Source organism: Trichechus manatus, unplaced genomic scaffold (genome assembly GCF_000243295.1).
Source record: "Trichechus manatus latirostris isolate Lorelei unplaced genomic scaffold, TriManLat1.0 scaffold00163, whole genome shotgun sequence".
NCBI classification, from domain to species: domain Eukaryota; kingdom Metazoa; phylum Chordata; class Mammalia; order Sirenia; family Trichechidae; genus Trichechus; species Trichechus manatus.
Window position 1 is genome coordinate 2,567,159 of NW_004444099.1, and position 27,371 is coordinate 2,594,529.

The 27,371-nt window shown below is 35.9% G+C and overlaps 1 protein-coding gene across 12 annotated transcripts in view; it reads left to right on the forward strand.

Annotated features, from left to right (window-relative positions):
* Positions 1–27,371, forward strand: part of HERC4 (HECT and RLD domain containing E3 ubiquitin protein ligase 4) — a 116,376-nt gene that overhangs the window by 87,338 nt on the left and 1,667 nt on the right. For 8 of the 12 annotated variants that reach the window (XM_023740775.1, XM_023740778.1, XM_023740776.1 and 5 more), the window contains 8 exons: positions 1,793–1,891; positions 4,512–4,679; positions 5,078–5,221; positions 12,959–13,125; positions 13,743–13,809; positions 16,541–16,623; positions 20,176–20,359; positions 26,897–26,999. In XM_023740775.1, coding sequence (XP_023596543.1) covers positions 1,793–1,891; positions 4,512–4,679; positions 5,078–5,221; positions 12,959–13,125; positions 13,743–13,809; positions 16,541–16,623; positions 20,176–20,359; positions 26,897–26,999 — 1,015 coding nt within the window. Of the gene's footprint in view, positions 1–1,792; positions 1,892–4,511; positions 4,680–5,077; positions 5,222–12,958; positions 13,126–13,742; positions 13,810–16,540; positions 16,624–20,175; positions 20,360–20,577; positions 20,685–22,194; positions 22,887–26,896; positions 27,000–27,371 lie in introns of those variants that run through there. The other 4 variants (XM_023740782.1, XM_023740783.1, XR_002825623.1 and 1 more) reach the window with 3 other exon arrangements.

The window sequence follows — 27,371 nt, forward strand, 5'->3', positions numbered from 1 at the left end:
AAAAAGTAAACTCTTGTTTTGAAATTTAGCTAATACTTACCTAGAAATCATTTTATGTTAGAGAAGTAAAACGATGTCCAAGTTTTAAACTAATAATATTTAAAATGGCCTAAAAATTAAATAAACTCTGTAAGACCGTCTTCCTCACTTTGTCTTACATACTGCCTTATACAAAGTTCTAGCACTTTGATTTAAGTTATTAGCAACTCTGAACCACCTTTTAACATTTGGGAGAGTTATTCTAAGTCTTTTATTTCATATAGATTTTAGGGTTTTGTTTCTCTTTGCTTTTTTTTTTTCCTTCCCTTGTTGGTGTTCTTTTCCCAGTACTTGAATCAGTGCAGCATTTTGAGTTAGCTTTAAATTACAGGTTTAATATTGTTTGCTTCTTCATCCTCAGAGGTAGCACATCAAATTGTGGAATCATAGAATTTTGAAGCCAAAGGGGCTTTAGAAGTCATCTAGATCTTTTTGAGATTCAGAGAAGTAAAAGGACTTTCTTCAATCAATAGCTAGTTAGTGACACAAATACAAGATGGAGTTAAACTTTATATGGAAATGCTGAAGAGTAGCAATTTACTGTAAGGTTAATAAAAGTCATCATATTATCTTGTATGTTGATTTATAGGATTCAGAACAAGGAGTTACAGTCTCACTTTATTTTGTACTGATTGGGCAACATTAGGTTATTTTTATTTTGGTGGCCATAGTTACGAGAGACTTAGGTAAATTAAAGTACATTTAGAAGTAGGCAGGTAGGTTAGAGCAGAGTTGGAAACCATATTACTTTCAGAATGGCTGAAAAAACTGGGAATTTTTGTCCTGGAAAAAAGACAACTTATGGAAAGAAAGCATGAGGACTTGAAATATTTAAACATACACACTTCACCTGCAGGGACAAAATGTAGACTAGGTGATGCAGAGTGATGTATAGGAATGCAGATTTGTGCTTAATAATATAAAGACTTAATGGTCACTAAAAAAGAAGTGGATTGTTTCAGAGTATACTAATTCCTTACTGGAAGCCTTAAAGCAGGGGCTCTGTGTCAGGGCTGTCACAAAAATACTGCCTTGTTGAGTAGAAGGTAGGAAAATATCTCTTCCAATTGCAAGAATCTGTAACTGACAGTTCATAGCTCTTTATATTTTACCACAGTCTTAAAATGCTAAGGATGAATAATTGTCTGTAAGATGACTAATATTTGATAAGGGTAATAATAGATAAGTTCTCCCAACTTTAAGGCAAGTGGAGGATAATAATACTATAAATGGTGCTTATTTTGTATCATAAATGAATGAACAGATTGTTGGAGTCATAATAGTGTTGGTACCCTAATTACACTCAGTAAATACCTATCAATGAATAGTTAGATTACTATCATTGGCCTCAGATTGTCACCAGTTGCTAGAGTTCAGTCCTAATATATATGAACTGGGTACTGTATTTAACATAAACCAAAACCAAACCCATTGCTGTCAAGTTCATAACATAGGAGTTCCCGATTTTGGAAAAAAATTGCAATCTAATCCACTGAAACTTGGAGTTAATATATGTTAAGCAGAACATGACTTGTAATTTACAGTTTATGAATTTAATGGTTCATACCAGTGCCTCATCTAATTATCAGTAAAAATTCTATAATCAGTTATAGACAATGTGTCTTATTTATAATTCCTGAATACACAGGAGTGAATAAACCAAGAATGCAATCAGCTTTACAAGAAATGAGAATATCCACAAGAAGTATATCACAAATCAGCTTGTACTGATAAGTTAATTTTTTACTTACAGTTGGCAGATATTCCTGTTACAATCTGCACATATCCATTTGTATTTGATGCCCAAGCAAAAACTACTTTGTTACAAACAGATGCAGTCTTACAGATGCAGGTAAGATATTGTATAATACTAATCTCATTTGAGAGGGTTTTTTTAAATTGTTTCCATGGTGTTTTTAAAAAGTAAATATTTGAAATTTGCTGTTACAGGTGATCTTTGGGGAAAGTTTATACCTTTGTGGTCTTTTGCCAGGTACCTTGGGTACCTATAAAGAGGACTGTTGCATGTCACATGTATAGTCTTATTAAAGCTGCTTATGTGTATTTCAGTGAAAATAGAATAATTTAGCCTTTAATCATTTTATATCTAAAAAATTATATGTGTCTTTCATTACAAAAATAAGTAATATTTTTAAACTAAAGGCTTTCATTACTAGTTTACTTGATAAAAAATATTGGTTTCAAATCTTGCTTCATTATATGTCTTTTGTTCATGTAATTAGTGAAAAGTAGAAGGTGACTGAAGGTGGTGAGAGGATGTTAAAGTAGGAGGTATTTGATTACTTGTTAGGAGGATATGAAATTCCCTTGAAGAAAGTTATAGTAATAAATAAAGTTGGTTGTCATCTCATCCCCCCTCCCTTCCTTCTCCACTTTTCTCCCCCCTCCCATTTAATGTTACACATTCTTTCATTTATAAGGAGGCTTTTAAAGACTAGTTCACATTATGACTTTGAAGGGTTGTAGTAGGTTTTATCAGTTGAACCTGTAAATAAAATAGCTTTCAAGTTTCTTCATCTGGTATAGAATATCTGGCTATACAGACAGAGGCTAAGGAAAGGATGAGAAGAGACCTTACTATAATATTCTGAAAATGTTTTAAATAGTTAAAAACCCTAAAACTGTGGTAACTATTTTCATTCCTTTCAAATACATAAATGCATTTGTATTCAAATCCCTTCAGACATTTAAATAATAAACACTAGGGGGAATCTTAGAGATGTGCTTATTCCCATTTACATCAAGAAAAGAAATAAATTTTTTCTAGGTTTCTATACCGAGGAGCCCAGGTGGCGCAGTGGTTAAAGCACTTGGCCACTGATCAAAAGGTCGATGGTTTGAACCCACCAGCCACTCTGCAGGAGAAAGATATGGCAGTCTGCTTGCATAAAGATTTACCGCCTTGGAAACCCTATGGGGCAGTTCTATTCTCTGTCCTATAGGTTTGCCATGAGTCGGAATTGGCGCAACAGCTGTGGGTTTGGTGTTTTTTTGTTTGTTTATACTAACTAGTTAAAACAATAAGTTAATCATTGGTGCTTTCAATATAGAATATCCATTTTAGAGCAAGAACGCATGGGAAACCACAGGAAAACAAACAGGTTTTAAATGGTAAAAGCCGGACGCTTGGTTTATTAGCACATATGATGATCACCCTGCTGGTAGATGAATTTCTGTAATACCTCCTTAGCCAGGCTGTTCCTTATTCTTCTTTAGAAGTTTATTTTATGCTGTTTTCTTTGTCTCCCCACTCTCTGCCCTTACCCTGTTAATTTTTGGAGAAACAGTGATGCTCGTATTTGTCAGTATTATCAAAGTTCCATATTTAACTTAATGGTGTTATTAGTTATAAATTATGTGGATCAATCAAATTCAATCTGTCTACTTTTTCTAACATCAACTGCTATGGTAATAATGTAATTAAATAAAAACCCCTTCTTTTCACTTCTCTGTTCAATTCTGACAGTAGCTGCAACATGCAGCACTTCTTTCTCTGACGCTAATCTCTTGAAGCTAGGTCAGACTTCACAAGTTGAAGGACACAATTCTTTAGACAGCCAAATAGGCCCAAGACTTCAAATGCCAGCTGCAGGCTTGGGAGTCCCCAGGGCTCCCCTCACTTCTGCCCTGCTGGTTACAAATTTACGGTTTTTCCACTACCCCTTTAGGATGTCAGCCACTAGCTCTGAGGTTCTTAGCCCCCCTCACTTCTGATCTGCTGGCTCCCAGTATTCCCTCGGGTTTGATAATTTGCTGGAACGACTCACAAAACTCACAGAAAGTGGTGGTATACTTAATTATTACAGTTTTATTGTAGGAAAAAAGGTTATAAATGAAAAGACGCATAGGTTGAGGTCTTCGAAGGGTTCCCAACACGGAGCTTCCATGTCCCAAAAAGGGACACCTATCCTCCTAGGTTCATCAATGCCTTTCACCAACCAGGAAGCCCAGGGAGCTTCCATGTCCAGTGCTTTTATTGGGGCCTCATTACATAGGCATAATGGAATCATGCCTTTCCCCACCCAGGTTGGCTGACATCACAAGGTGATCTTTCTGGCCTGGCCAGCCCCCACCTAAGTCACCTCACTAGCATAGTCTGTCAGGTTGGGTCTGGAGGCCTATAGATAACAAAGGCACCTTACTTAAGAAGTTCCAAGGGTTTAGCATTATCTCCAGGAACCAAGGACAAAGATCAAATTACTATGGATAAAGTTAATGTAAACCCCACATACATTAATATTAAAAAATTCAAAAGAGTACTCTTTAAATTCAGATAATAGTTTATTAAGCTCATATGCTGTACTAGATACTGTGTTAGGTGCTGTGTAAATTCAGTAGTACAGGGATTATTATAGGAATTACAGTATAGCTATAATTAATAGATAGTTTTATCCAGTCACAATAGCTACTTTGTAACATTGCTATTAAAATTGTAATCTTTTATTTTCTAGATGGCTATTGACCAGGCCCACAGACAGAATGTCTCCTCTCTTTTTCTCCCAGTGATTGAGTCTGTGAATCCCTGCTTAATTCTCGTGGTGCGTAGAGAAAATATTGTAGGAGATGCAATGGAAGTCCTTAGGAAAACAAAGAATATAGATTACAAAAAGCCGCTCAAGGTAATTTGACATTTTATTCTGTATAATCGGAATTTTTATTCAGAAACAGTGTTTAACATTTTCCTATTTTTTTAAATTATTTTTTGTGGTAAAATTAATATATAACGACGTTTGCCGTTTTAGCATTTTTTATGTGTATAACTGTCTCCGTTATCTGTTTTCAAATTTTTTCATCACCATTAACAGAAACTCAGTGCCCCTTAAACAAACCTCCCTTTCCCCCTAATTTCCTATTTGTCTTTAATATGTCTTCGGTACTTAATTTTTTTTTAAATGTAATTTTTTTAAAACTAGTAATTGCTGAGCATTTATTCGTAATAAATAAGATGTTAAGGGGGTCTCCAGAATGTACTTTCATTTCTTTACAATCTATTCAGTGTTTTATTGTGCTATTTTAGGTTATTTTTGTTGGAGAAGATGCTGTTGATGCAGGAGGAGTTCGCAAAGAATTTTTCTTGCTCATCATGAGGGAATTATTGGATCCTAAATATGGCATGTTTAGGTATTATGAAGATTCCAGGCTCATTTGGTTTTCTGATAAGGTAACAAGTCATAACCCACCTAAATTACTTCTGAGTATATGCCTGTGTTTGTATACCTATATGTATCAAGTTCACTCAGTAAATAACAGCATAATTACTGGATTCCTAACATGTTTTATTCAGAGATCTGCTTTACAATAATTTGAAAATTATAAACTGTCTGGATTCAGGGTCATCGAAACACGTAACGTTTACTATACATTTCAAATTAGCAAAATAAATTAAGGAATGGTCAGTCCAAAAAAAAATTAATGTTTGCTGTTCCTTCTGCTTATTTAGATTTGGAGAGTGAATAATATTTACCGAGTTAACATTTCTTCTGGGAAGAATTAAATTATTATTAGGAATCATTGATTTCTTTAATTTATCCTTTAGGGCAGGGTTCAGCAAAATACAGTCCATAGTCTAATTCTTACCAGCCCATATTTTTGTAAATAGTCACAACCATTCATTTACGTCTTGCCCATGACTGCTTTTAAGGAGCCCTGGTGACACAGTGGTTAAAGCACTCAGCTGCTAACCGAAAGGTCGGTGGTTTGAACCCACCAGCTGCTCCATGAGAGAAAAATGTAGCAGTCTGCTTCCCTAAAGATTACAGCCGAGGAAACCCTATGGGGCAGTCTTACTCTGTCCTGTAGGGTTTGCTATGAGTCAGAATCGACTTGACAGCAACAGGTGTGACTGCTTTTGAGCTACACTGGCAGAGGCAGAGTTGAACAGTTGCAACAGAGTTGCTAACAGAGCCTGAAATATTTACAGTCTGGTCCTTTACAGAAAACATTTGCCGACCCCTGTTTTAGGGAATATAAGTGAAATTGAAATGATTGGTTCAGTTAGTAGGCTCTGAGTTGAAAGAAACCAGAATAGAATGTCTACTGTTCATTCTAAAATCCTTGTACCATAAAATCCTTAATCATTGTACCAGGAGGCTGGCTATCTTGTGTGATGCTTCCAGTTACTGATGCTCAGTGCATTGTTGTTATTGTAGGTCGCCATCGAGTCAGTTCTGGCTCATGATGACCCCATGTGTGTAGAGTAAAATTAGTCCATAGGGTTTTCAAGACTGTGCCCTTTCAGAAGCAGATCGCCAGGCCTGTCTTCTGAGGTGCCTCTGGGTGGGTTCAAACCACCAACCTTTTGGCTAGTGTTGAGCACTTAACTGTTTGTGCCACCCAAGGACTCCTGTTTAGTGCCCAGAATCACTGATTTATTAGGGGTTGCAAAATGGAGCTACTCTAACGCATCTTTTTCATTTATCAGCTTGAATACTTCTATACAGAGAAATTTCCCCATATCTAGCATTTAATTGCTTAGTAATACTGTTCATAAGGAGGCCTGATGGCACAGTGGTCAAGTGCTCAGCTGCTAAACGAAACAGTGGTTGGAGTCCACCAGTGGCTCTGCCCCTTATTAACAGTTTTTGACTTAAAATTTATTTTGTCTGATATTAGTATAGCCACTCTAGCTCTCTTTTGCTTACTATTTGCATGGAGTATCTTTTTGCAGACTTTCACATTCAACCTCTTTGTGCCTTTGGATCTAAAGTGAGTCTCTTGTAGACAGCATATAATCAGAACATGGTTTTCTATCCATTCTGTCAATCTGCTTTTTTGTTGGAGACTTTAATCCATTTACATGTAATCACTGAAAGGAAGTACTTCTGTCATTTTTCTGTTTGTTTTCTGTGTGTCATATCTTTATTTTTGTTCCTCAGTTCCTCCATTTCTGCTTTTTGTGTTTAATAGATTTTTTCTAATGTATTGTTTTTATTCTCTTCTTACTTCCTTTTCTGTATATATTTTAGTTATCTTCTTCGTGGTTGTGCTGGGGATTACAATTAACATCTTAAATTGATGACAGTCTAATTTTAATTAATATCAGTTTAGCTTCAGTAGTATATAGAAATTCTGTACAGCTCCATCTTTCTCCCTCATCTTGTTATTGGCACAGTTGCATCCTTATTTAAAAAGTATACTGGCTTTTATATTTACTTATGTAGCTACCTTTGTTAGTGTGATATTCTTCTTCATGTGGCTTTAAGTTAGTCTAGTGTCCTTTTATTTTCAGCTTGTAGGATTTCCTTTAGCATTTCTCCCTCATTTTTGAGGCATAGTTTTGCTGGATATAGAATTCTTGCTTGACAGTTTTTCTTCAGCCCTTTAAAAATATGTCACCCCACTGCTTCTGGCCTCCACAGTTTCTGATGGAAAATCAGCTGTTAATCTTATTGAGGAGCTTATGTACATGACAAGTTGTTTCTTTCTTGCTGGTTTTAAGATTTTCTCTTTTGTTTTGGTTTTTGACACTTTGATTACAGTGTGTCTCCATGTGGATCTCTTTGAATGTAATCCTACTTGGAGTTTGTTGAGCTTCTTGGATGTGTGGATTCATATGTTTTATCATTTTGACTGTTATTTTAATCAATTATTCTTTCTACCTCTTCCTTTCCTCTCCTTCAAGAATTCCCACTGTATACGTGTGTGTATGCTTGATGGTGTCCCACAGATCTCTTAAACTCTGTTCATGTTTCTTTATTCTTTTTTCTTTCTGTTCCTTAGACTGGATAATCTCAGTTGACCTCTCTTCCAGTTTGCTAATTCTTTTTTCTGCCTGTCCAAATCTGCTATTGAACCCCTCTAGTGAATTTTTCTTTTCAGTTATTGTACTGTTCAGCTCCAGATTTTGTATCTTTTTTTTGTAATTTCTATTTTTGCAATGATATTCTCTATTTGGTGAGATATTGTTCTCCTGGTTTCCTTTAGTTCTTTGTTTGTGTTTTCTTTAGATCTTTGAGCTTATTTAAGACAGTCGACTAAAGGTTTTGCTAGTAAGTTGTCTGGATTTCCTCAGGAAGAATTTATATTAATTTATTTTTTTTATTTTGAATGGGCCATATTTTCTTGTTTCTTTGGATGCCTCATAAATTTTTTGTTGAAAATTGGACATTTTGTATTTTATAACATGGTTACTCTACAAATCAGATTCTCCACTCTCTCTGGGGTTTGTTGTTGCTGCTTGTTGTGTTTTGTTGTTTAGTGACTTTCTTCTTTTTGTGAAGTCTACATTTTGTGTGAGCACTGAGCACTCTTTTCCATTAACTTAGTGGTTAGCTAGTGACCTGACGGAGATTTTCTTAAATATCAAGAGCCAAAAGAAAAAACAAAACTTTACCAGTCTTTGCAGATTGGTTCTGTTTTGGGGCACTCCTTCAACACTTAGCCACAGCATTTACAACTCTGTCAAGCCATTTACATCTCTACCATATCCTTCACTTCGTGATTCCGTGGCATCTAAAGATCAGTCAGAGGTGAGAGCTTAGGTTTTTCTCAGGTCTTTTCTCAGCATGCATGCAGGGCATGTGTATGACCCTGTAGATCCTCAGATACATATATAGAAGCTTTTTAAAGCCCTTATTCCTCAAGTATGTCTTCCCCAACCTCTTTATTTCCAGGCTTTCATCTGTCTGTTGTTTACCCCGAACTGTTATCTGTTGCCCTAGGAGGATGCAACTGATGTATTTGCCACCTTTAAATGTTTTGACAAGTGCCACTTAGGAAGCTGCTTGAGCCTTTGGGAAACTCTGAGGCAGGTGTAACAAAGGCAGGCCCTTCAGCTGATCATTCTGGAAGCCACCAGGCAGGTCAAAAGATGCCACCCAGTTCTTTGAGATTAAGGTTTATATTGCTCCCTCTGGTATCAAAAGTCGTAGCAGGAATGCAGGCTGTTACCTTCACAGCAACTGCCAAGCTGGGAAGCAGAAGATACTAAATGAATAAAAACACCACAGCACTCTTATCAGAATTCAGCACTTCTTTTGTCATTAAACATTCCCTTGCTTGTTGTAAGCTTGTTTTAGATTTCAGAAGTTCGAAAGAGTTGATTCCTACAGTTTTTGCCAGTTTATTCATTGCTTTTTTTGAGGGATGAAGTTTTGGAGTTCCCTATTCTGCCATTTTTGGGGACATCACCTTAGTATGTTCTTTTTGACTGGATCCAGTTTATTTTTCAAGGATATACCTTTCCTTATCTCTCTGATGATATTGATGATTATTGCTCCCCCCACCATTTTTTCAGAGTTTCTTTTTGTTTTCTACAGTGCCACTAATTTCTCCAGGTTACGTTTTCCTGTTTTTATTTTTTTCCTTGTGATTCTTAGCTGTCTATATGAACACCTAAGAGTGTGTTGCTGAAAAGCTACCTAGATACTTTGTGTGCATGGGTATATACATTTGTTGATTTAGTTTCCGTCCATAGTGGTATTAGGTGGGGACCTTTTAAGGGGAAACCCTCAACTGTTAGTATATGCAGTTTTTTTTTTTTCCCCTTGAGACTTTCAAGAGAGGTTATAATAACCCTGGCCGTGAGCATTCTGGGAAGCTAGGATTCTCATTGTTCATTATATAGACCCATCAGCTGTCTCAGATTGCAGAGCCTCTTCGGTCTAACCTTTCCATGACAAAAGACTTTCCGCCAAGTGTCCTATTTTCAAATCCATTTGAATATCCCTAACTTTATAGGTATTGGTCCTTTCAGTTCCTGAGCCTGCAGCACAAATTACCTTGTTTTTTATTGTCTTTCCTCCTGCAAGCTAATATTTTAGTTTTTTCTGCTTTACTAGATCAGTTACCGGTCATCCATCTGCGTTTCATCCATTGAAATTTTGTTAACATCTTTTTAGTGTCATAAACCTTCTCTATTCTCTTTTTTCTGAGTTTATACCCTTTTGTTCCTTTATTCTTGTGTAGAGGGATTTCAAGAGGGAGAGAGATTAACACATTTGATCTGCCCTGTTTAAGGACTTTGTAAACTTAAACACAATGTAGGACATCACGAAGGAGAAAATATTAATTTGATGACTGAAAAATGTGATATTTCTGCACAGATGGGGTGGTCATGAGTGAGTATTGACTTGATGGCAGCTAGCGACAACAACAACATGCGTAACAGAAACCTGTCATTAAAAAGCTTAGAACAGACTGGAATGTATGTAACAGACATGACACAGGCTAGTAACTCTAATATATGAAGAATTCAAATACAAATACGTAAGAAGAAAACTCTAGTCCCCAAAAGATTAAAATGGGGATGGGGAGGGAGGGAGAGGGGTATTCACTGACTAGAAAGTAGAGAAGAATTATCTTAGGTGAAGGGAAGGACAGCACACACTACAGGGGAATTCAGCACAACTGGACTAAACCAAAATTAAGAAGTTTCCTGAATATCGCCAGACACTTCGAGGGACAGGGGGCAGGAGTCTGGGGACCATGCTTTCAGGGGACATGTAGGTCAGTTGACATAACAAAGTTCATTAAGAAAATGTTCTGCATCCTACTTTGGTGAGTTGCATCTGGGGTCTTAAAAGCTAGTGAGCAGCCATCTAAAATGCATGAGTTGGTCCCAACCCACCCTGAAGTAAAGAAGAATGAAGAACATCAAAGACACAAGGAAAGTATTAGCCCAAGAGACAGAAAGGGCCACACAGACCAGAGACAGCATCATCCTGAGACCAGAAGAACTAGGTGGTACCCAGCTACTACCAGTGACCGCCATGACAGGGAACACAACAGAGAGTCCCTGATGGAGCAGGAGAAAGGTAGGGTGCAGAACTCAGATTCTACTAAAAGACCAGACTTAATGGTCTGAGACTGAAGGAATCCCAGAAGGCATGGCCCCCAGACTCTGTCAACACAGAACTGAAACAATTCCCGAGGCCAACTCTTCAGACAAAGATTAGACTGGACTGTGGGACATGTGTGCTTCTTAGCTCAAGTAGATACATGAGACTAAATGGGCTGCTTCTGCCCGGAGGTGAGATGAGAGGGCAGAGAGGGGTCAGGAGTTCGTTCAATGGGCACGGGAAATCAGGTGGAAAGGAGGAGTGTGCTTTCATGGTATAGGGAGAGCAATTAGGGTCACATTTTTGTATGAGAGACTAGAATTGTAAACTTTCACTTTAAGCACAACAATTTAAAAAAAAACCCACAATGAAATACCACTGCACACCTATTAGAATGGCTAAAAGTAAAAAGACTGACCACACCAAGTACTTAGAAGGATGTAGAGCAATTGAAACTCTCATACTTTGCTGGTGGAAATAGAAAAATGGTACAGCCGCTTTTGGAAAACAGTTTGGCTGCTTTCTTACGAAGTTAAACATACATATACAACCCAGCCATTCCATTCCTAGGTATTTTACCCAAGTGAAGTAAAGACTTAATGTTCACACAAAAACCTGCACACAAATGTTTATAGCAGCTTTATTTGTAATCACCAAAAACTAGAAACAAACCAAATGTCCCTAAACTGCGGAATGGATAAGCAAAAAAAACAAAAACAAAGTTGGAGGAAATGTAATTTGGTACGATCACTTTGGAGAACTGTTTGGCAGTGTTTACAGAAGTTGAACATATAACCCAGCAATTGCACCCCTAGGTATGTACCCAGCAGATATGCATAATGTGTTTGCCAAAAGGCATGTACAAGAATGGCCATGGCAGGTACTATTTATAATAACCCTGAATAAAGAGTCTGACTCCAAAAAAAAAGATTAAAATGGGGCAAGTACATGAAGAGACATTTTATGAGCACTTAAAATCACCAATTTTCTGCATTACTGATAGTCAAAATACGTATACTAGAACAAGTTGTCATTTTAAAACTTCAGACAAAAATGTGTATGTGTGTATATACATAGAATATGGAGAGGGAGACATTTTCTTGGGCTACAAATGGCAGTATAAACTGGAATTCTTCCTTACGAAGCAGAGTTTCTCCTAAGAAAATATTGCAAGCCATGGACCAAAATATATGGGGCGAATAAAGCCCATCTTATTTTGAGTATTACTAACTAGTAATATCTAACATTTACTGAGCCTTTTCTCTGTACTTCAGAAACTGGGTACATAATCCCATGTAATGCTCACAACAGTCATGTCAGAACACAAAAGGTAGATAGTGACTGACCCAGGCCTGGAGTTCAGGTATAATAAAAAATTTAATCTCTTAACTGTCACGGTCACAGAAGTTTTTGTGAACATCATATATTCTCTAATTAGATGGGGAAAAAGATAAACAGTGTTTTCAATGTTTTAATATTTAAATGTCCAACTACAGTAAAATAGCTAATTTAACAGAACATGGTACTTCTACATGATGTAATGTGCAGCTGTTAAAAATCGTGTTCTGGAAAAATATTTAATGACATAAGAGAACATGCTCATGTTGTAATTAAAAAAATGAGATAAAACCTTAAATGCTGTATGTTTTTAATTATTTTTCTGGACTTAAAGTAGATAGCAATACCCACAAAAATTTTTCAATCATTGTTTCTCAGTGTGCGTTACAGGTGGGGTTTTTTTGTTTGTTTTTTAATGTTTTTAAATTCTGAATGTGTATTATTTTAAATCAGGAAAAAAATCTTAATCATTTTATGTATTAATGTTTAATAACATGGAAAATGTCTATTTCTTGAAAAAACCAATTGTGAAGTTATACATATAGTATGAGCTCAGCTAGATTTTAATTTTTTAAATCTTAGAAAATACATTAGACTTAGAAATGTTCAAAAATACTAATATTAATGAAGAGATAGGAATAAAGATGAACTTTTTTCTTCTGATTCATTACTGTTTTCTGTATCTTCAAAATTTTATAAGCATATGTTTTTATAATCAGAAAAAAGTTTTTAGTGTTTTAACTGGGAGGACTTTTTTTTTTCTTTTCCTTTTGTGTCTTTAGACATTTGAAGACAGTGATCTGTTCCATTTGATTGGTGTTATCTGTGGATTAGCAATTTACAACTTTACTATTGTGGACCTCCATTTTCCTTTGGCTTTATATAAGAAACTGCTGAAAAAGAGGCCATCCCTGGATGATTTGAAAGAACTAGTGCCTGATGTTGGGAGGTTAGTTGTAAAACGTGGCAGGAGGTAGGCAAGGGGGAATGTACAAAGAGCTTTTCCTTCTAGGAATAATTGTATTTTGTTGTTGTCTTGTTAAATTTCCAAAATAAAAATCCTTCTAATAAAGGAAAATCTATTGTTACGTTACTCAGATCCAAAATTTTCTACTGAAAGACTATGAGTATAAAACCATTTGCTGAATTTCTAATGTTTTAACAATACTTTATGAATATCAGATAACAAATAACAGAAGATCATGTTTTCCTAAGAGTAGTTAAATGATTTATTTGGACTTTTACTTCTGATCATCTTCAGCCCTAGCTGGAATATGTAAAATTTTATTTATGAAAACACGACAATGAAAATTGTATGTAAATAAGGACAGATGTTGCAAATAGATGGATACATGGTCATTGTATTCAGAGGAAGAGATAAAAACCTTAGAGTAATTTTTTTTCTTCCTCAAAGTTGTTTGTAAGAGTGCCATTGCATATCACTATTTTGAAACAAATTAACAAGAGGATTTTATTCGAGTGAATGGTAAATACATATTCATAGGCAAAATAGTCAAAACACTGAATAATGTTTTACCTCAAAGGAACATATATATTATTTTGCAGAAGCATGCAGCAATTACTGGATTATCCAGAAGATGATATAGAGGAAACATTTTGTCTTAATTTTACGGTAAGATGAAAAGACATAGATTGGCCTGATCATTATTCATCATCCCTTTAACAGCTGTCCCTTATGTTTTTTTCTTTATCTTGATGGATACAGTTCTTAAAGAACCCTTTAGCTAACATTTATTGAGTATTTACTATGTGCTAAGCACGATACAGAGGGAGCCCTCGTGGCGCAGTGGTTAAGCGCTCAGCTGCGAACCGAAAGGTCAGCAGTTCAAACCCACCTGCTGCTCTGCTGGAGAAAGATGTGGCCGTCTGCTTCCGTAAAGATTACAGCCTTGGAAACTCTATGGGGCAGTTCTGCTCTGTCCTAAAGGGTTGCTATGAGTCAGAATCAACTCAGCTGCAACGGGTTTGGTGTTTCAGTTTTGGCACAGTCCCATCCACTGCTGTCAAGTCGATTCTGACTCATAACAACCCCATAGCATTTCCAAAACTGTAAATCTATCTCTACGAAAGCAAACTGCTACATTTTTCTTCCGCAGAGTCGCTGGTGGTTTCGAACCACCGACCTTTCAGTTAACAGTTGATTGCTTTAACCACTGCACCCCTTAAGCACGATACATGCATTGTTTTATTTGACTCTCACAAGAATCCCATGAGGTTGGTATTATCCCCATTTTACAGATGAAGAAAACTAAAAACAGTCATTACATGTCAGAGGCAGTGTTCATACCCAACTCTGTCACTTCAAAGCCTATGTGCTTTATCGTTGTGTAAAGATATTTGTAAGTTCAAGGGGTTCTCTTTATCCAAGTGTTTTAGTCTTTAATTGTTTTAGTCTATAATTACAGGAATTCTTAGAGAAGGACAAGGTTATTATAACATGAGAATATTCATTAATGAACTTACAGCTTCAAAGATTCATTCCCACTCAGACATCCCTTTCTGCTTCACAGTAGCATTTGTCCATCTTATCTCAGTCACTTACTGTTAGATGACATACCACAATACAAATGCAAATACATTAGAATACTATTTGGAAAATGAAATTGCAAATCTTGTAAAAGATGTAAACTTTTATTAAATCGGTAAAAGGGATGTTGACTAACTGATCCAGTCACATGCAAAGCCATTGATGAATGAGCATCTGGCAGAATTTGACTACTTGGCAGTGAAAGAAGAGAAAAGCAGCAAGAATTATGATAAAACACTTCAGAAGGAAATGATTTTAATACTATAAATTAGAATCTTGGGGAAATGATGCAACTTTTCAGTTTTCTTCCTTTTTTTAAAAAACTTTTGTTTGTTTTCCTCCAGAACAGCCCACTTTATGATCTTGTGGTTAAAGGCTGCAGATGATACCATATTCTGCTGTCGTGCAATAATTTTTTTTTTTTCCTGAGAAAAAATCCTCTTTGAACTTTTTCTCACTATTTATGAAATTTTGGTTCCCCTTTTCAATTGATTCACTTATTCCCATATCAGTTATCCTTGGATCTTTATTGATCATCTTAATTTGCTGAAAAATTGGGATTGAAGCAGAGTAATTTCTAATTTGTTAATCAGCAAGTGTGTAAATTGTTAGTATATTCAAGAACTATGGTAAGTCAAACATTACTTCATCCTGCCATTTCTTTCTTTGAAGTTTTCAGTGGCTCTTTATTATTTACAGAATAGTAGGTTTAGAATGGGATCATAGATATTTGTAATCTGGTTTTCTTTCTGACTTCCGTTGTATTCCTCCATTCATCCCAAGCTTTGTCATATCAAACAGTATTCTTTAATATACCTTTTCTTCCTTGTTTTTAGGGAATACATTGTAGTATATTTTCATAACTTGATATTTATGCTCATATCTATCCTTGTGTTCAGTTTACGTGCTCAATCTGAAATCCAACCCACTCCCAGTCTTTCAGAATCCTACCCATTCTTCTAGGTACTTTTCAAGTGGCATTTCTCCCTTAGTCTTTTATACTTTCTCTAGTTAGAATTAAATTTTCTTTCCTGTATCATCTTATGACATTTTGTTTATGCTTACTATAAAATTATTTTACTATAGTGAACTGTATACATATCACATTTCCTCTCTTTTACCAGATAGTATCCTCCAGAACAGGGATGTGTTCATCTCTGTACCTTATCATCCCACTATCTGTTAGCAGATACTAAACAAATTTTCCCAGAAAAGAAGATAATATTCCAAAAATAGGGAAAAGAAAGAGAAGAAATGCAGATGTGGGAATGGTAATATTTAGAGGAATTAGCAGATTAGAAGGAAGATAAAAGTTTGAGCATTACCAGCTGCCTTTATAAAGTGACATAACTGGAAAAAAACCGCCTGTGATCAAGCATGCAGTCAGGCAGATATAAGAGATACAGAAGTAGCAGTTATAATGTGGGAAGAATCCCTATCTGTTTTAAGCTGAATACACTCTTACACTTGGATTCTATCACTTGTCCAAGGAAAACATCCTTTTTAATGCTTTACTCCTGAAGTGACTTTTCTAACGTTTTGTACACAGGAAGCAGTTTCCTGTTCTTAATTAACTAAATACTTGATAATTTATAGTTAGTTAGTCAATGTAGGATTTCATACTACTAGAAAGGATGAAAATTTTTAGTTGTGGCTTTATGGAGAAATCATAAATGAGCTTATGGTAACAGAAATTTACCTCAAGTTTACTACTTCTTACATTTAACTTAAGAAATCTAGAATATAATAATAGAATATTAAAATACTCTGAAGTATTGAGTCTGACGCTGACTTTTTTAAAAACTTAAATTAATAGATCACAGTTGAAAACTTCGGTGCAACAGAAGTGAAAGAGCTGGTTCTAAATGGTGCAAACACAGCTGTTAACAAACAAAATCGGTAAGTGAATTATGGAAGCATGAATGGTAGTTATAAGATTTGGTAGCTTTTTTTTTCTGTATTGGGAACGTCACAACCTTAAATTTTTACTCAGCTGAAACTTAGTTTTTGAATGGTTATTGAAGAAGTAATCTGCCTTTTACTCCTGAAGTCACTTTAAAATATCAGTAAAGGTATAAGAAAAAAAAAAAAACAAGAAAAAGGAGGAGAGAGGAGACATCAGCAACACATTTTTGGAGGTCAGATAACAGGGGTAACTAACTTCAGCCAGTCAGAGAAAACGGCATCATAAAGTGGACTGTAAGGCCAAGAAGTCACCCAGTTCATATTGCACAACAATGGCTCAGGTATGGAGAGTACAAAGAACTGTAGAAAGTGTATGGGCCTTGGGGGAATGCTGAAAACAGAATGATTGGCTGTTAAAAGAAAGCAGTTAGAAATCCATTTCCCTTATCAATAGTCTGGCAACCACTCCTCTCCAACCTGGACAGAAGATTGGAAATATACATTCTGGAGAGATTGAACTAATGGGACTGTGGACTTGAGGAAACCTCATCACAGCCAAGGGGAAGGGGCTGAACTGAAAACAAGGAGATTAAGTGAAAGTCTATAGCTCCCTTCCACTTGACACTGTATATTGGAGGATTCTTCTCTGGAGAAACTGGTTAACTCCTAAATGTGAATGGATAACCAAAGGTCAGTAGACGTTTAAGGAAAGATAGAAACCAAAACAGTCCTAAAGAATGCCGAGGTAATAGAAACAAAGCAGAATGAAGACCAAAACTTTTAAAAGAAATGGAAATTAGTATCATCAAAGAAATAAGAGTAACATCCAGATGGATGCTATTAAAAAAATTGAGGGAAAAAAATTCACTGAATTTAATGGAATGAAATTTATCAAAGAAATGGTGCAAGAAAACTTCCCAGAACTAAATGAGGTACCTTTCAAGATTGAAAGCATGGGAAATGATTGAAAGCATGGGAAATGAAAACAACCATTCCAAGGCACCAGTTGACCAGTTGCCGTCAAGTCGGCTTCTATTCATGGTGACCCCATCTGTAAGAGTAGAACTGTGCTCCATAGAGTTTTCAACAGCTGATTTTTTTGGAAGTAGATCACCAGGACTTTCTTCCAAAGCACATCTGGGTGGACTCAAACCTTCAGTCTTTCACTTAGCAGCCAAGTGCATTAACTGTTTGTACCACCAGGTACGTCAGGCAAGTTGAATGAAATTTTCAAATCCCTGGAGAAACGGATCCTGAAAGCTTCCAGAAAGAAATAGGTCATGTACAAAGAATTAAGAATCAGAATAACATCAGACTTCTAAAGAACAACACTGGAAGCTAGAAAACCAAAATTCTGGGAGAAAATTATTTTTAACATAGACTTCTGTATAAACTGTCAAGTATGTGGATGTATAAAAACATTTCCATACATACACAGTCTCAGAGAATTTACTTCTGATGTATTTTTCACAGGAAGTTACTGGAGGGTATATTTTACCAAAACAAGAAATTAAACCAAGAAAGAGAAGACACAGAATTTAAAAAAAAAAAAAAAAAAAAGATCCAATACAGGAGAGAGACAAAGAGGAATTCCTAGATTTAGAAAGAGCAGCCAATCCAGGTTAGATCAAGAGGACAGAGGACAGAATAATTGTCTCCAGGAAAAAAATGGAACTGGTGCTATGTAATATACTTGAGTGAATCTAGAAGAGATTGACATTTCTGTTGGAGAAGCTGGGGTGAAGTAGCTAACTAAAGGAAACAAAAGTTTTCTTTGAGAAAAGAAACGTAACCATGAAACACTCTGTAGCTTAGCTGTGAATAATAATTATAGTAATGATGATTATTGAACGAAAAATTGTTATATAAGTAAAATGGGAGCATGGGAAAAGGGAATATGGGAGTGGGGCAATTAAAATACAAGGTAAACCTCACTTTTTGCACTAGGTATTCAGTTCATTATATAATATTTAAAATTGAAAATCAAGGAATAACAGAGCTATGTTGTTAGAAATTTGAAGGTAAATACCAGAAGGAATAGCAAAAAGTTAACAGAGAGTTGCCTTTGAATAGCCAGAATTCAGATGGAGAGGTGCAGAACAGAGAACTGTTTTGTGTCTTCTATTTTGTTATAATTCTGTAGACAAACTAGCTCTTGCCCGGAACTTGATCCAAATGATTCCTGATTCTGCTGCTTCAAAGTTGTGTAGCTTAAAGTAAGTTAGTTGATGTCGACATGCCTCAGTCTCCTTTATCTGTAAGATGGGATGATAATTATACCTACTGCCTAGGGTTTTTAGGGTTACATGGGACAGTAATTATAAGATGGTTAGAATAGTATCTAGCACATGTATGTGCTTAGTAAATGTTGGCTATTATGATTATTACTATTTGATGCTTTAAACCATGCATATGTCTTGTTTTGATAACAATAAAACTTTTTACATGATATAAAAATTTTTTAGGTACTTCTAGCTAGCCTTTAAAAAAAAAAAATATTTGACTATGATTTAGAAAGATTTTTTTCCTGCTTTTAAAGTTTCTATTGAACTAATCCTCAATTAAATATATCTATATTATTTCATATAGATTAGTTTACAAATAATTTAAAGAATTTTGATATTTGTACTACCAATCATAGTTAGATAATGAAAGCATCATAGTCAAAAAATATGTTGGCACATAAAACAGTTCAGCCTTTTATGCTTAAGAGATTTACTAGTATAAAGAAATTTGACTTTCTGATTAGATTAATCAAAGTTTTGCATTATATTAAGTACATTACAGAATAGTTTCTTCTAAGCAGAACCTAATAGCATATGCTGTTTGATTTTTTTCCTTAGGCCCAAGTTTAGCACCAACATATTTCTGATTAGCCTATTTTAACCTTTTTTTTTTTTTTAAAGAACTGTTTTATAACTTGCTAAGAATTATCTGTAGATTTTTTAATTTACTAGTATTCCTGTTTGTAGAGTCATCCTTTATTGTTTGGAAGACAAGGGTATGAAATATTGAAGTTCTCTAGTACCCATTCTCATTATTGGTATGACCAGATAGCTGCATATGTTGTTCAGATTCTTTGAAACCCAAGGGGAATAAAATGCTCTGCAGTCTGCCAAATAGTCTGGATCCCAAAGGTCTTATTTTTCATCACCTAATATATTTTAACATATCACTCTTTTTAGGCATGTGTGTGGGGTGGTGCATGTAAGTTTTCAGTAGTTTGTGAATATTTAAAAATTATTTTCATAGTCATATGCATTGTTCTGCCCACTAGCAAATGACATGTTTCAGTTAGGAGTAGCCTACAAATGATTGTGGAATGAGTCTACATGCCTCATGGATATACAGATTTTTATATAGAAAGAATAATAGGCTTCTCCATAAAGACTTTGTCCCTTTTGAACTCTACTTTCTTAGTTTTGTAGATAAGTTTAAAAAAAAAAAAATGCAGGAGCTTCAGAGGTTTTAAAAAGACTACATTATATATTCTCCATAAAAAATGATTTTTATAATCTTCTGTACATGTGTGCTTTTTAATTCTAGGCAGGAGTTTGTTGATGCTTATGTGGATTACATATTCAACAAATCAGTGGCTTCCTTATTTGATGCCTTTCATGCGGGCTTCCATAAAGTCTGTGGAGGAAAAGTCCTTCAGCTCTTCCAGCCTAATGAGCTACAAGCAATGGTGATTGGAAATACAAACTATGATTGGAAGGAACTGGAAAAGGTAGGAAAATACAAGTCTATGACATTGTTTAAATGGAACGGCAGAAGAACGTGACTGACTGGTGGAAATCTTGCTCTCCTTTCCATGTTATATGATTTATTACTGTCATTTTACAGTAAAACACTGTACCCTGATTAATCCACAGTGAATGAACTTGAATTGTGTATGAATTAGAGATAGCATTTTTTTATTTTGTGATATTGGTGATGTTCATACAGAAAAATGTCACCTGCGACACAGCTGAATAGAAGCCCCAGCTAAAACTGAATGGATTTTCACTCTGCTTCAATCCTAGGAAAACCATTTTGAAAAGCACTTGTAATGAGTAAGCTCTTTGCTTTATTTTTCTCTGATTAGTCTTAATGTTAATTTTTTTAGCAGAGAATAAATGTTGCTCATGGTCTTCATTTCTGGTGCCTTAAATATATCCTTTGCGGGAGGGGGTGAATATATCCTTTGGCAGCAAGTTTTAAAATTGATTTTTTTTATTAACCCATAAAGGGGAATTTTGGAAAAAGACTGAGAATTTTTTAAGTAACTTTTTTTTCTTCTTCTCTAAGAAATTCTCAGATATTTCTTCAGAAAAATGTTTACTACAGAGTTGTAGATTAGCTATGAGAAAGATATATTCAGGGTTGACCTATACATTTTTCTATCTTTGTATATTAGCAGCCTCATAATTTTTGCATTAATAATTATTTGGGTACTGCACACCTGTTGGGATAGCTAACATAAAAAATACTGCCAATACTAAGTGCTAACAAGGATACAAAGCATTGGGAACTCTCATAAGTATTAGTGCGAATACAAAATGATACAGCAACTTCGGAAACGATTTGGCAGTTTTTTATAAAGTTAAACATAAACTTACCACATGACCTAGCAATCCCACTTCTAGGTATTAAATTACGTCCACTCAAAAATCTGTAAGTGAGCCAAAAACTGGAAAAAACCCAGATGTCCTTCCGTGAGTAAATGGATGCAAACAACCTATGTGTCTCCATACGGTAGAACACTACCGAGCAATAAAAAAGGAATGAACTGTTGATGCATACAACACCTTAGATGAGTCTCAGAAGTGGTATGAAAGAAGCCAGTCTCAAATTGTTGCATAGTATATGGTTCCATTTATATGACATTTTTGAAAAGACAAAACCATGATGACGGGTTAGGAATGGAGGGTATGTGTGACTGCAGAGGGGTGGGTAGCCCAGAGAGGTTTTTGGAGTGACAGAACTGTTTGTATTCTGGTTTTGGTGATGGTTACACAAAACTATACATGTGTTTAAAACTCATAGAACTGTACACATACCAGAAAAAGCCAATTTTACTGTGTATTAATTTAAGGAATAATAAAACTCATAGAACTGTACACATACCAGAAAAAGCCAATTTTATTGTGTATTAATTTAAGAAATAAAATTTTTTTAATTAAAAACAATAATTAGAGTCTTCTGTTAAACACAGTGGAGTAAACACGTTTATTTCTGCTTCCTTTCAAAATCTCACTAGAATGGAAATAAAGGAATAGAAATAGAAATATACCTACCTACCCCACCTCCAAAAATTTCAGTGAACAAGAGATAGCTTTTGAAGATGGAAAACAAGTAGAAAGTGATGAGTGACTTACAGCAGAGAAAATTTAATTCTAAACCTCCAGGGGAACAGTCATCAAGGGGCAACCCATTTTATACCTTTAAGTCTCTGAAAGGATCAGGAATTGGTGCACCATGTTACTGATGGCAGGAATGTGGGGTTGGGCTAAAAGCAGCAGAATTACTTCAAATTCTAGTTAAAGGAATCATTAGACCTCTTGTGTTCCCTCTCCTATTCAGCAAAAGACAACTTTGGAGAGAGGCTTTAATATCCTGAAAACCAGGTAAAACTGCAGATGACACCCAGAAGGCTGGTAGCCTGGCTTAAGTACTCCAGGAAGGAGATTCAGGGCTGCTTTTTCGGGTAAATTGACCTGCTCAAGAGAAGACATCTATAGATACTGACTTTAAGGGGTTCCCCAATGGAAATGAACCTCACTTCCAGTCATCCTAAAATGAAAATGATATAATGACTTCTCATCACACTTAAAGTATGAAACAAAGTATTTACAATGACCTAAAGATCTTATATAATTTGACCCTTCTTGCGTCATCTCTCATTCTTCCTCTCACTTCCTCTGCTTTGGTCTTATTGGTTTCTTTGCTGAGTCTAGTACCCACCAGGCACACTCCAGCCCTAGAACCTTTGTATCGCTGTTCCTTTAGCCTGGAATTCTCTTCACCTTGATAATCCCAAATGGTTCTTGTTTTCACCTCCTTAATTTCTACCTTCTCAGAAACTTTCCTTGGAAACCTTGTCTAAAATTGCAGTCCCCTCACACGCTGTCTCCTTTTCCTGTGTTATTTTTTTTCTTTGAATCTGATATAATGTAACTTTTACTTATCTTTACTCTCTGTCACCCTTTTGCCCCACTACAATGTAAGCGCCACAAGAGCAGGATTTTTGTTTTTTCACTGCTGTGTTCTCGGTGCCTAGAAGAGCACTCACTAAGTACTTAAAACCTTGCCTGAAAACAGATTGTTGACAGAAGTGTTCATTTAGTAAGACAGAATGTTTTTTAGTACACCTTAGTGTACTTTGGTTTCTTCTGATTCATGAGATAGATCAATAGATCGATCTCATTAATCAGAAGAAACCAAAGTATACTAAGTTTTTTTACACATATATATATATATATATGTACGGAAACCCTGGTGGCGTAGTGGTTAAGAGTTCAGCTGCTAACCAAAACGTCAGCAGTTCAGATCCACCAGGTGCTTCTTGGAAAGTCTGTGGGGCAGTTCTACTCTGTAGGGTTGCTATGAGTCGGAATCAACTCGACAGCAACGAGTTTGGTTTTGGTTTATATATATATGTGTGTGTATATATCATGAGGACTGTGTACACATGTCTCCAGATCATTTAGAGATTTACAAAACAAAACTTTAAGCATCCTTCTTTCATTCCCCACCAACATGCTCACAGACTTTAAATAAGTCAGTAAATGAAGTTACTCTGTGAAGAAAACCAAAGACAGAAGGGAAAGATTAGTCCAAAGGACTAATGGACCACAACTACCACAGCCTCCACCAGACTGAGTCCAGCACAACTGGATGGTGCCCAGCTACCACCAGTGACTACCCTGACAAGGGATCTCAATAGAGGGTCCCGGACAGAGGTGGAGAAAAATGTAGAACAAAATTCTAACTTACAAAAAAAGACCAGATTTACTGGTCTGACAGAGACTGGAGAAACCCCGAGAGTATGGCCCCCAGACACCTTTTTAACTCAGTACTGAAGTCATTCGTGAAGTTCACCCTTCAGCCAAAGATTGTTAGGTGCCATCGAGTCTCCAATTCATAGCGACCCAGTGTACAACAGAATGAAACACTGCCCTGTCCTGCACCATGCTCACAATTGCGTTGTGCTCGAGCCCATTGTCGCAGCCACTGTGTCAATCCATCTAATTGAGGGTCTTCCTCTTTTTCGCTGACCTTATACTTTACCAAGCATGATGTCCTCAAGGGACTCATCCCCCCAACAACATGTCTAAAGTATGTAAGACGTAGTCTCACCATCCTTGCTTCTAAGGAGCATTCTGGTTGTATTTCCAGCCAAAGATTAGATAGGCGCATAAAACAAAACAAGACTAAATGGGCACACCAGCTCAGGGGCAAGGACAAGAAGGCAGGAGGGGACAGGAAAGCTGGTAATGGGGAACCCAAGGTTGAGAAGAGGAGAGTGTTGACATACGGGATTGGCACCCAGTGTCACAAAACAATATGTGTATTAGTTGTTTAGTGAGAAACTAATTCACTCTGTAAACATTCATCTAAAGTACAATAAAAAAAAATTTATTCTAGAATTTTAACTATTTTCTCCAAACATGTTTGCAAATAACAGCAAATATTTTGTATAAACTGGATTTGAATTATTTAGAGTTTAGTGAGTGAGATAATCATGACTATAAATAGGACGAGCTCAAAATTCAGTCAGCACACCCATGAGCGAATATTTATTGAGCCCTTGCTGGATGCCTGATACTATACAAGGAATTAGACAGCAGTGAGTAAGATTAAGACATGTGTTTTGCACTCCTAGAGTTTATAGTCTGATAAGGAAGCTAGACATTAAATACTTAATTAAATTGTGATAAATACAAATCAAGAGTAAGGTTTTAGTGAATGATATAAAAGATGAACCTAACTTAGGCCACACAAATATGGGGACCTCTTAGTAGATGGTAAGGATTTTGTTCACTGCGTTTTCTCTGGGCCCCAAAACTTCAACTAAAACTTATCATATATTTGTTGAATGAATCAGTGAATGAATTAGGTAACATTTAATCTGAGCCCTGAAGGACAAGTAGAAATTAGCCTGATGAACAAAGGAAGAAAGAGGATGTGTCTTAAGTGATCTAGGCTGAGGAAACAGTGCGTCCAAAGGCCCTGATGGCTGGAAGGATCCTGGTATCTAAGACTAAAAGTTAAGGCCATTTGTGTGGCTGAATTGCAAGAACACTTCACAATGTAGATTTATTACCCCTTCTCTCCCCTACCCTCTCTCTGTTATTGCTAATATTTCTGAAAGGGGAAATGTATTAGTTATTTGTTGCTCTAAATTACCCTAAAACTTGGTGACTTAACAATGAGCGTTTATTATCTTACACAGTTTCTGTGGGTCACCAATTCAGGCGGGGCTTAGTTGGATGCTTCTGGCTCAGGGGTCTCTCATGAGCTTGTAATGAAGATCTTGGCTGGCATAAAAAGGACGAAGTTCTTATAGATGCTACAACACGGATGAATCTGAAAACATTATGCTAAGTGAAATAAACCAGATACAAAAGGACAAATATTTTATGATTGTATTCATATGAAATATCTAGAATAGACAAATGCTTGTGGGGAGGGGGAAATAGGGAGCTATACCTTAATGGGTACAGAGATTCTGTTTGGGGTGATGAAAAAGTTTTGGAAACGTACGGTGGTGATGGTTGCACAGCACTGAGTATGATTAATACCATTGGATTTTTTTTTTTTTTTTTGTAAACTGTTTTTTGGTAAAAGTTCACCCAGGAAATTAGGTTCTCATTTAATTTCTATGCATATTTTTCAGTGACATTGGTTACGTTTTTCACAATGTATCAGCATTCTCATTATTTCCATTCAGGTTGTTCTGATTCCCTTAATCTAGCTTCTCTTCCCCTTTTACCTTTGATCTAGGGAAAATGTTTACCGTTTGGTTTCATTTAGGTGATTATTTAGAGGAGCACAGTAATCATAAGCGATATTTATTTTATGGACCAATCTGTCATTTGGCTGAAAGGTGACTTCTGGGAGTGGTTTAAGTTTGAAGTTTAAAGGGTATCCTGTGGTGATAATCTTGGAGATTCATCTAATCTTTACCAGTTAGGAAGTCTGATGCCATTGGAGTTTACAGTCAAAAATGGCTAAAATGGCAAATTTTACATTGTGTATATTTTACCATCATAAAAATTAAAAATACATACTGGTTGGCACTGCTGTCATCCGAAGACTTGATTAAGGCTAGAGATTTACTTCCCAGATGGCTCGCTTACATGGCTATCAGCAGGCGGACTGTTTCTCACCATGAGGACCTCTTGCCATAGGGTTGTTTGAGTGCCCTTATGAGATGGCAGCTGGGTTTCCCCCAGAGCAGGTGATCCAAAAGAGAGGCAAAAGCCACAGTGTTTTTATGATCTAGTCTCATATTCCCTCATATCTTCCCTCATATCTGCAATATCCTAATGATTACCCAGGTCAGGCCTGTTCATTGTGGGAGGGGACTACACAAGGGCATGAGTACCAGGAGGTAGAGATCAGTGGAGGCCGTCTTAGGAACTGGCTGTCACAGAAAATTATTCATGTTGTTCTTAAACCTGTTGCCATCAAGTCAGTTCTGACTCATAGCAACCCTATAGGACAGAGTAGACCTGCCCCATAGGGTTTCCAATCTCCAAGGAAGCAGACTGCCACATTTTTCTCCTGCAGAGCTGCGGGTGGGTTCAAATTGCCAACCTTTCAGTTAGCAGCTGAGCACTTAACCACTGCACCACCTGGGCTCCTAGTGTTGTTCTCAGTACTGTTGTTTTTTCAAGGGACGATAGAATGTAAAATAATTTTACTTCTGATGTAAATGCAGGAAAAGAAAGTTTTATTATAATCATAGATAATTCTATGTTGAAATTTACTAATTCTAGTTTATTCTTATTTGCATATTTACTTTTGAAGGTGGTATTACAATCCTATCACTTTCTTTGAAGTGGTGGAAGACATTGTTGCTGATTCATAACATATTTCCTTCCCTGGAACTAAGCATACCATATTGTAAAATGCCCAGGAAATAGTAGATAATCAGCTGGATCACATAAGTTTCAAACTTATGCACCATGTTAGCGTTGTATTCTAAGGAAGCCAATTAGCCCAATTTAATGTAAAACTAATACTTCTTAATAGTCATAAAAGGTTATGTTGTTTTTAGAATACAGAATACAAAGGAGAGTACTGGGCAGAACATCCTACGATAAAAATTTTCTGGGACGTGTTTCATGAATTACCATTGGAAAAGAAAAAACAATTTCTGTGTAAGTATTTCTAACTAGTTGTATATTTTATGAGAATGGAATCTAATTATTAACTTTGTCTCATAGAATATTAATTTAATTGATTTATTTTGGTGGACTAAGTTTTTATATATATATATTATTATTATTATTCCAAGATACTGTTTTTAATCTTGAGGTACAATAATTTTTTTTTTTAAAACAGCTGACCTGCATTCTTTATTACATGTGCTTTCTTATTTCAAAAGCTACATTCACTTTGCCTGTAAAATAGCATTGGTTCTTTCAAATGAAAACAAACTAATTACAGGAAAGTAGGAGTGTAGGGTTCCTTTTAGAATTTCTACTGTGAACTCTGGTGCATAGCTCTTTTCTGTGTTCTGTCTTTATTTT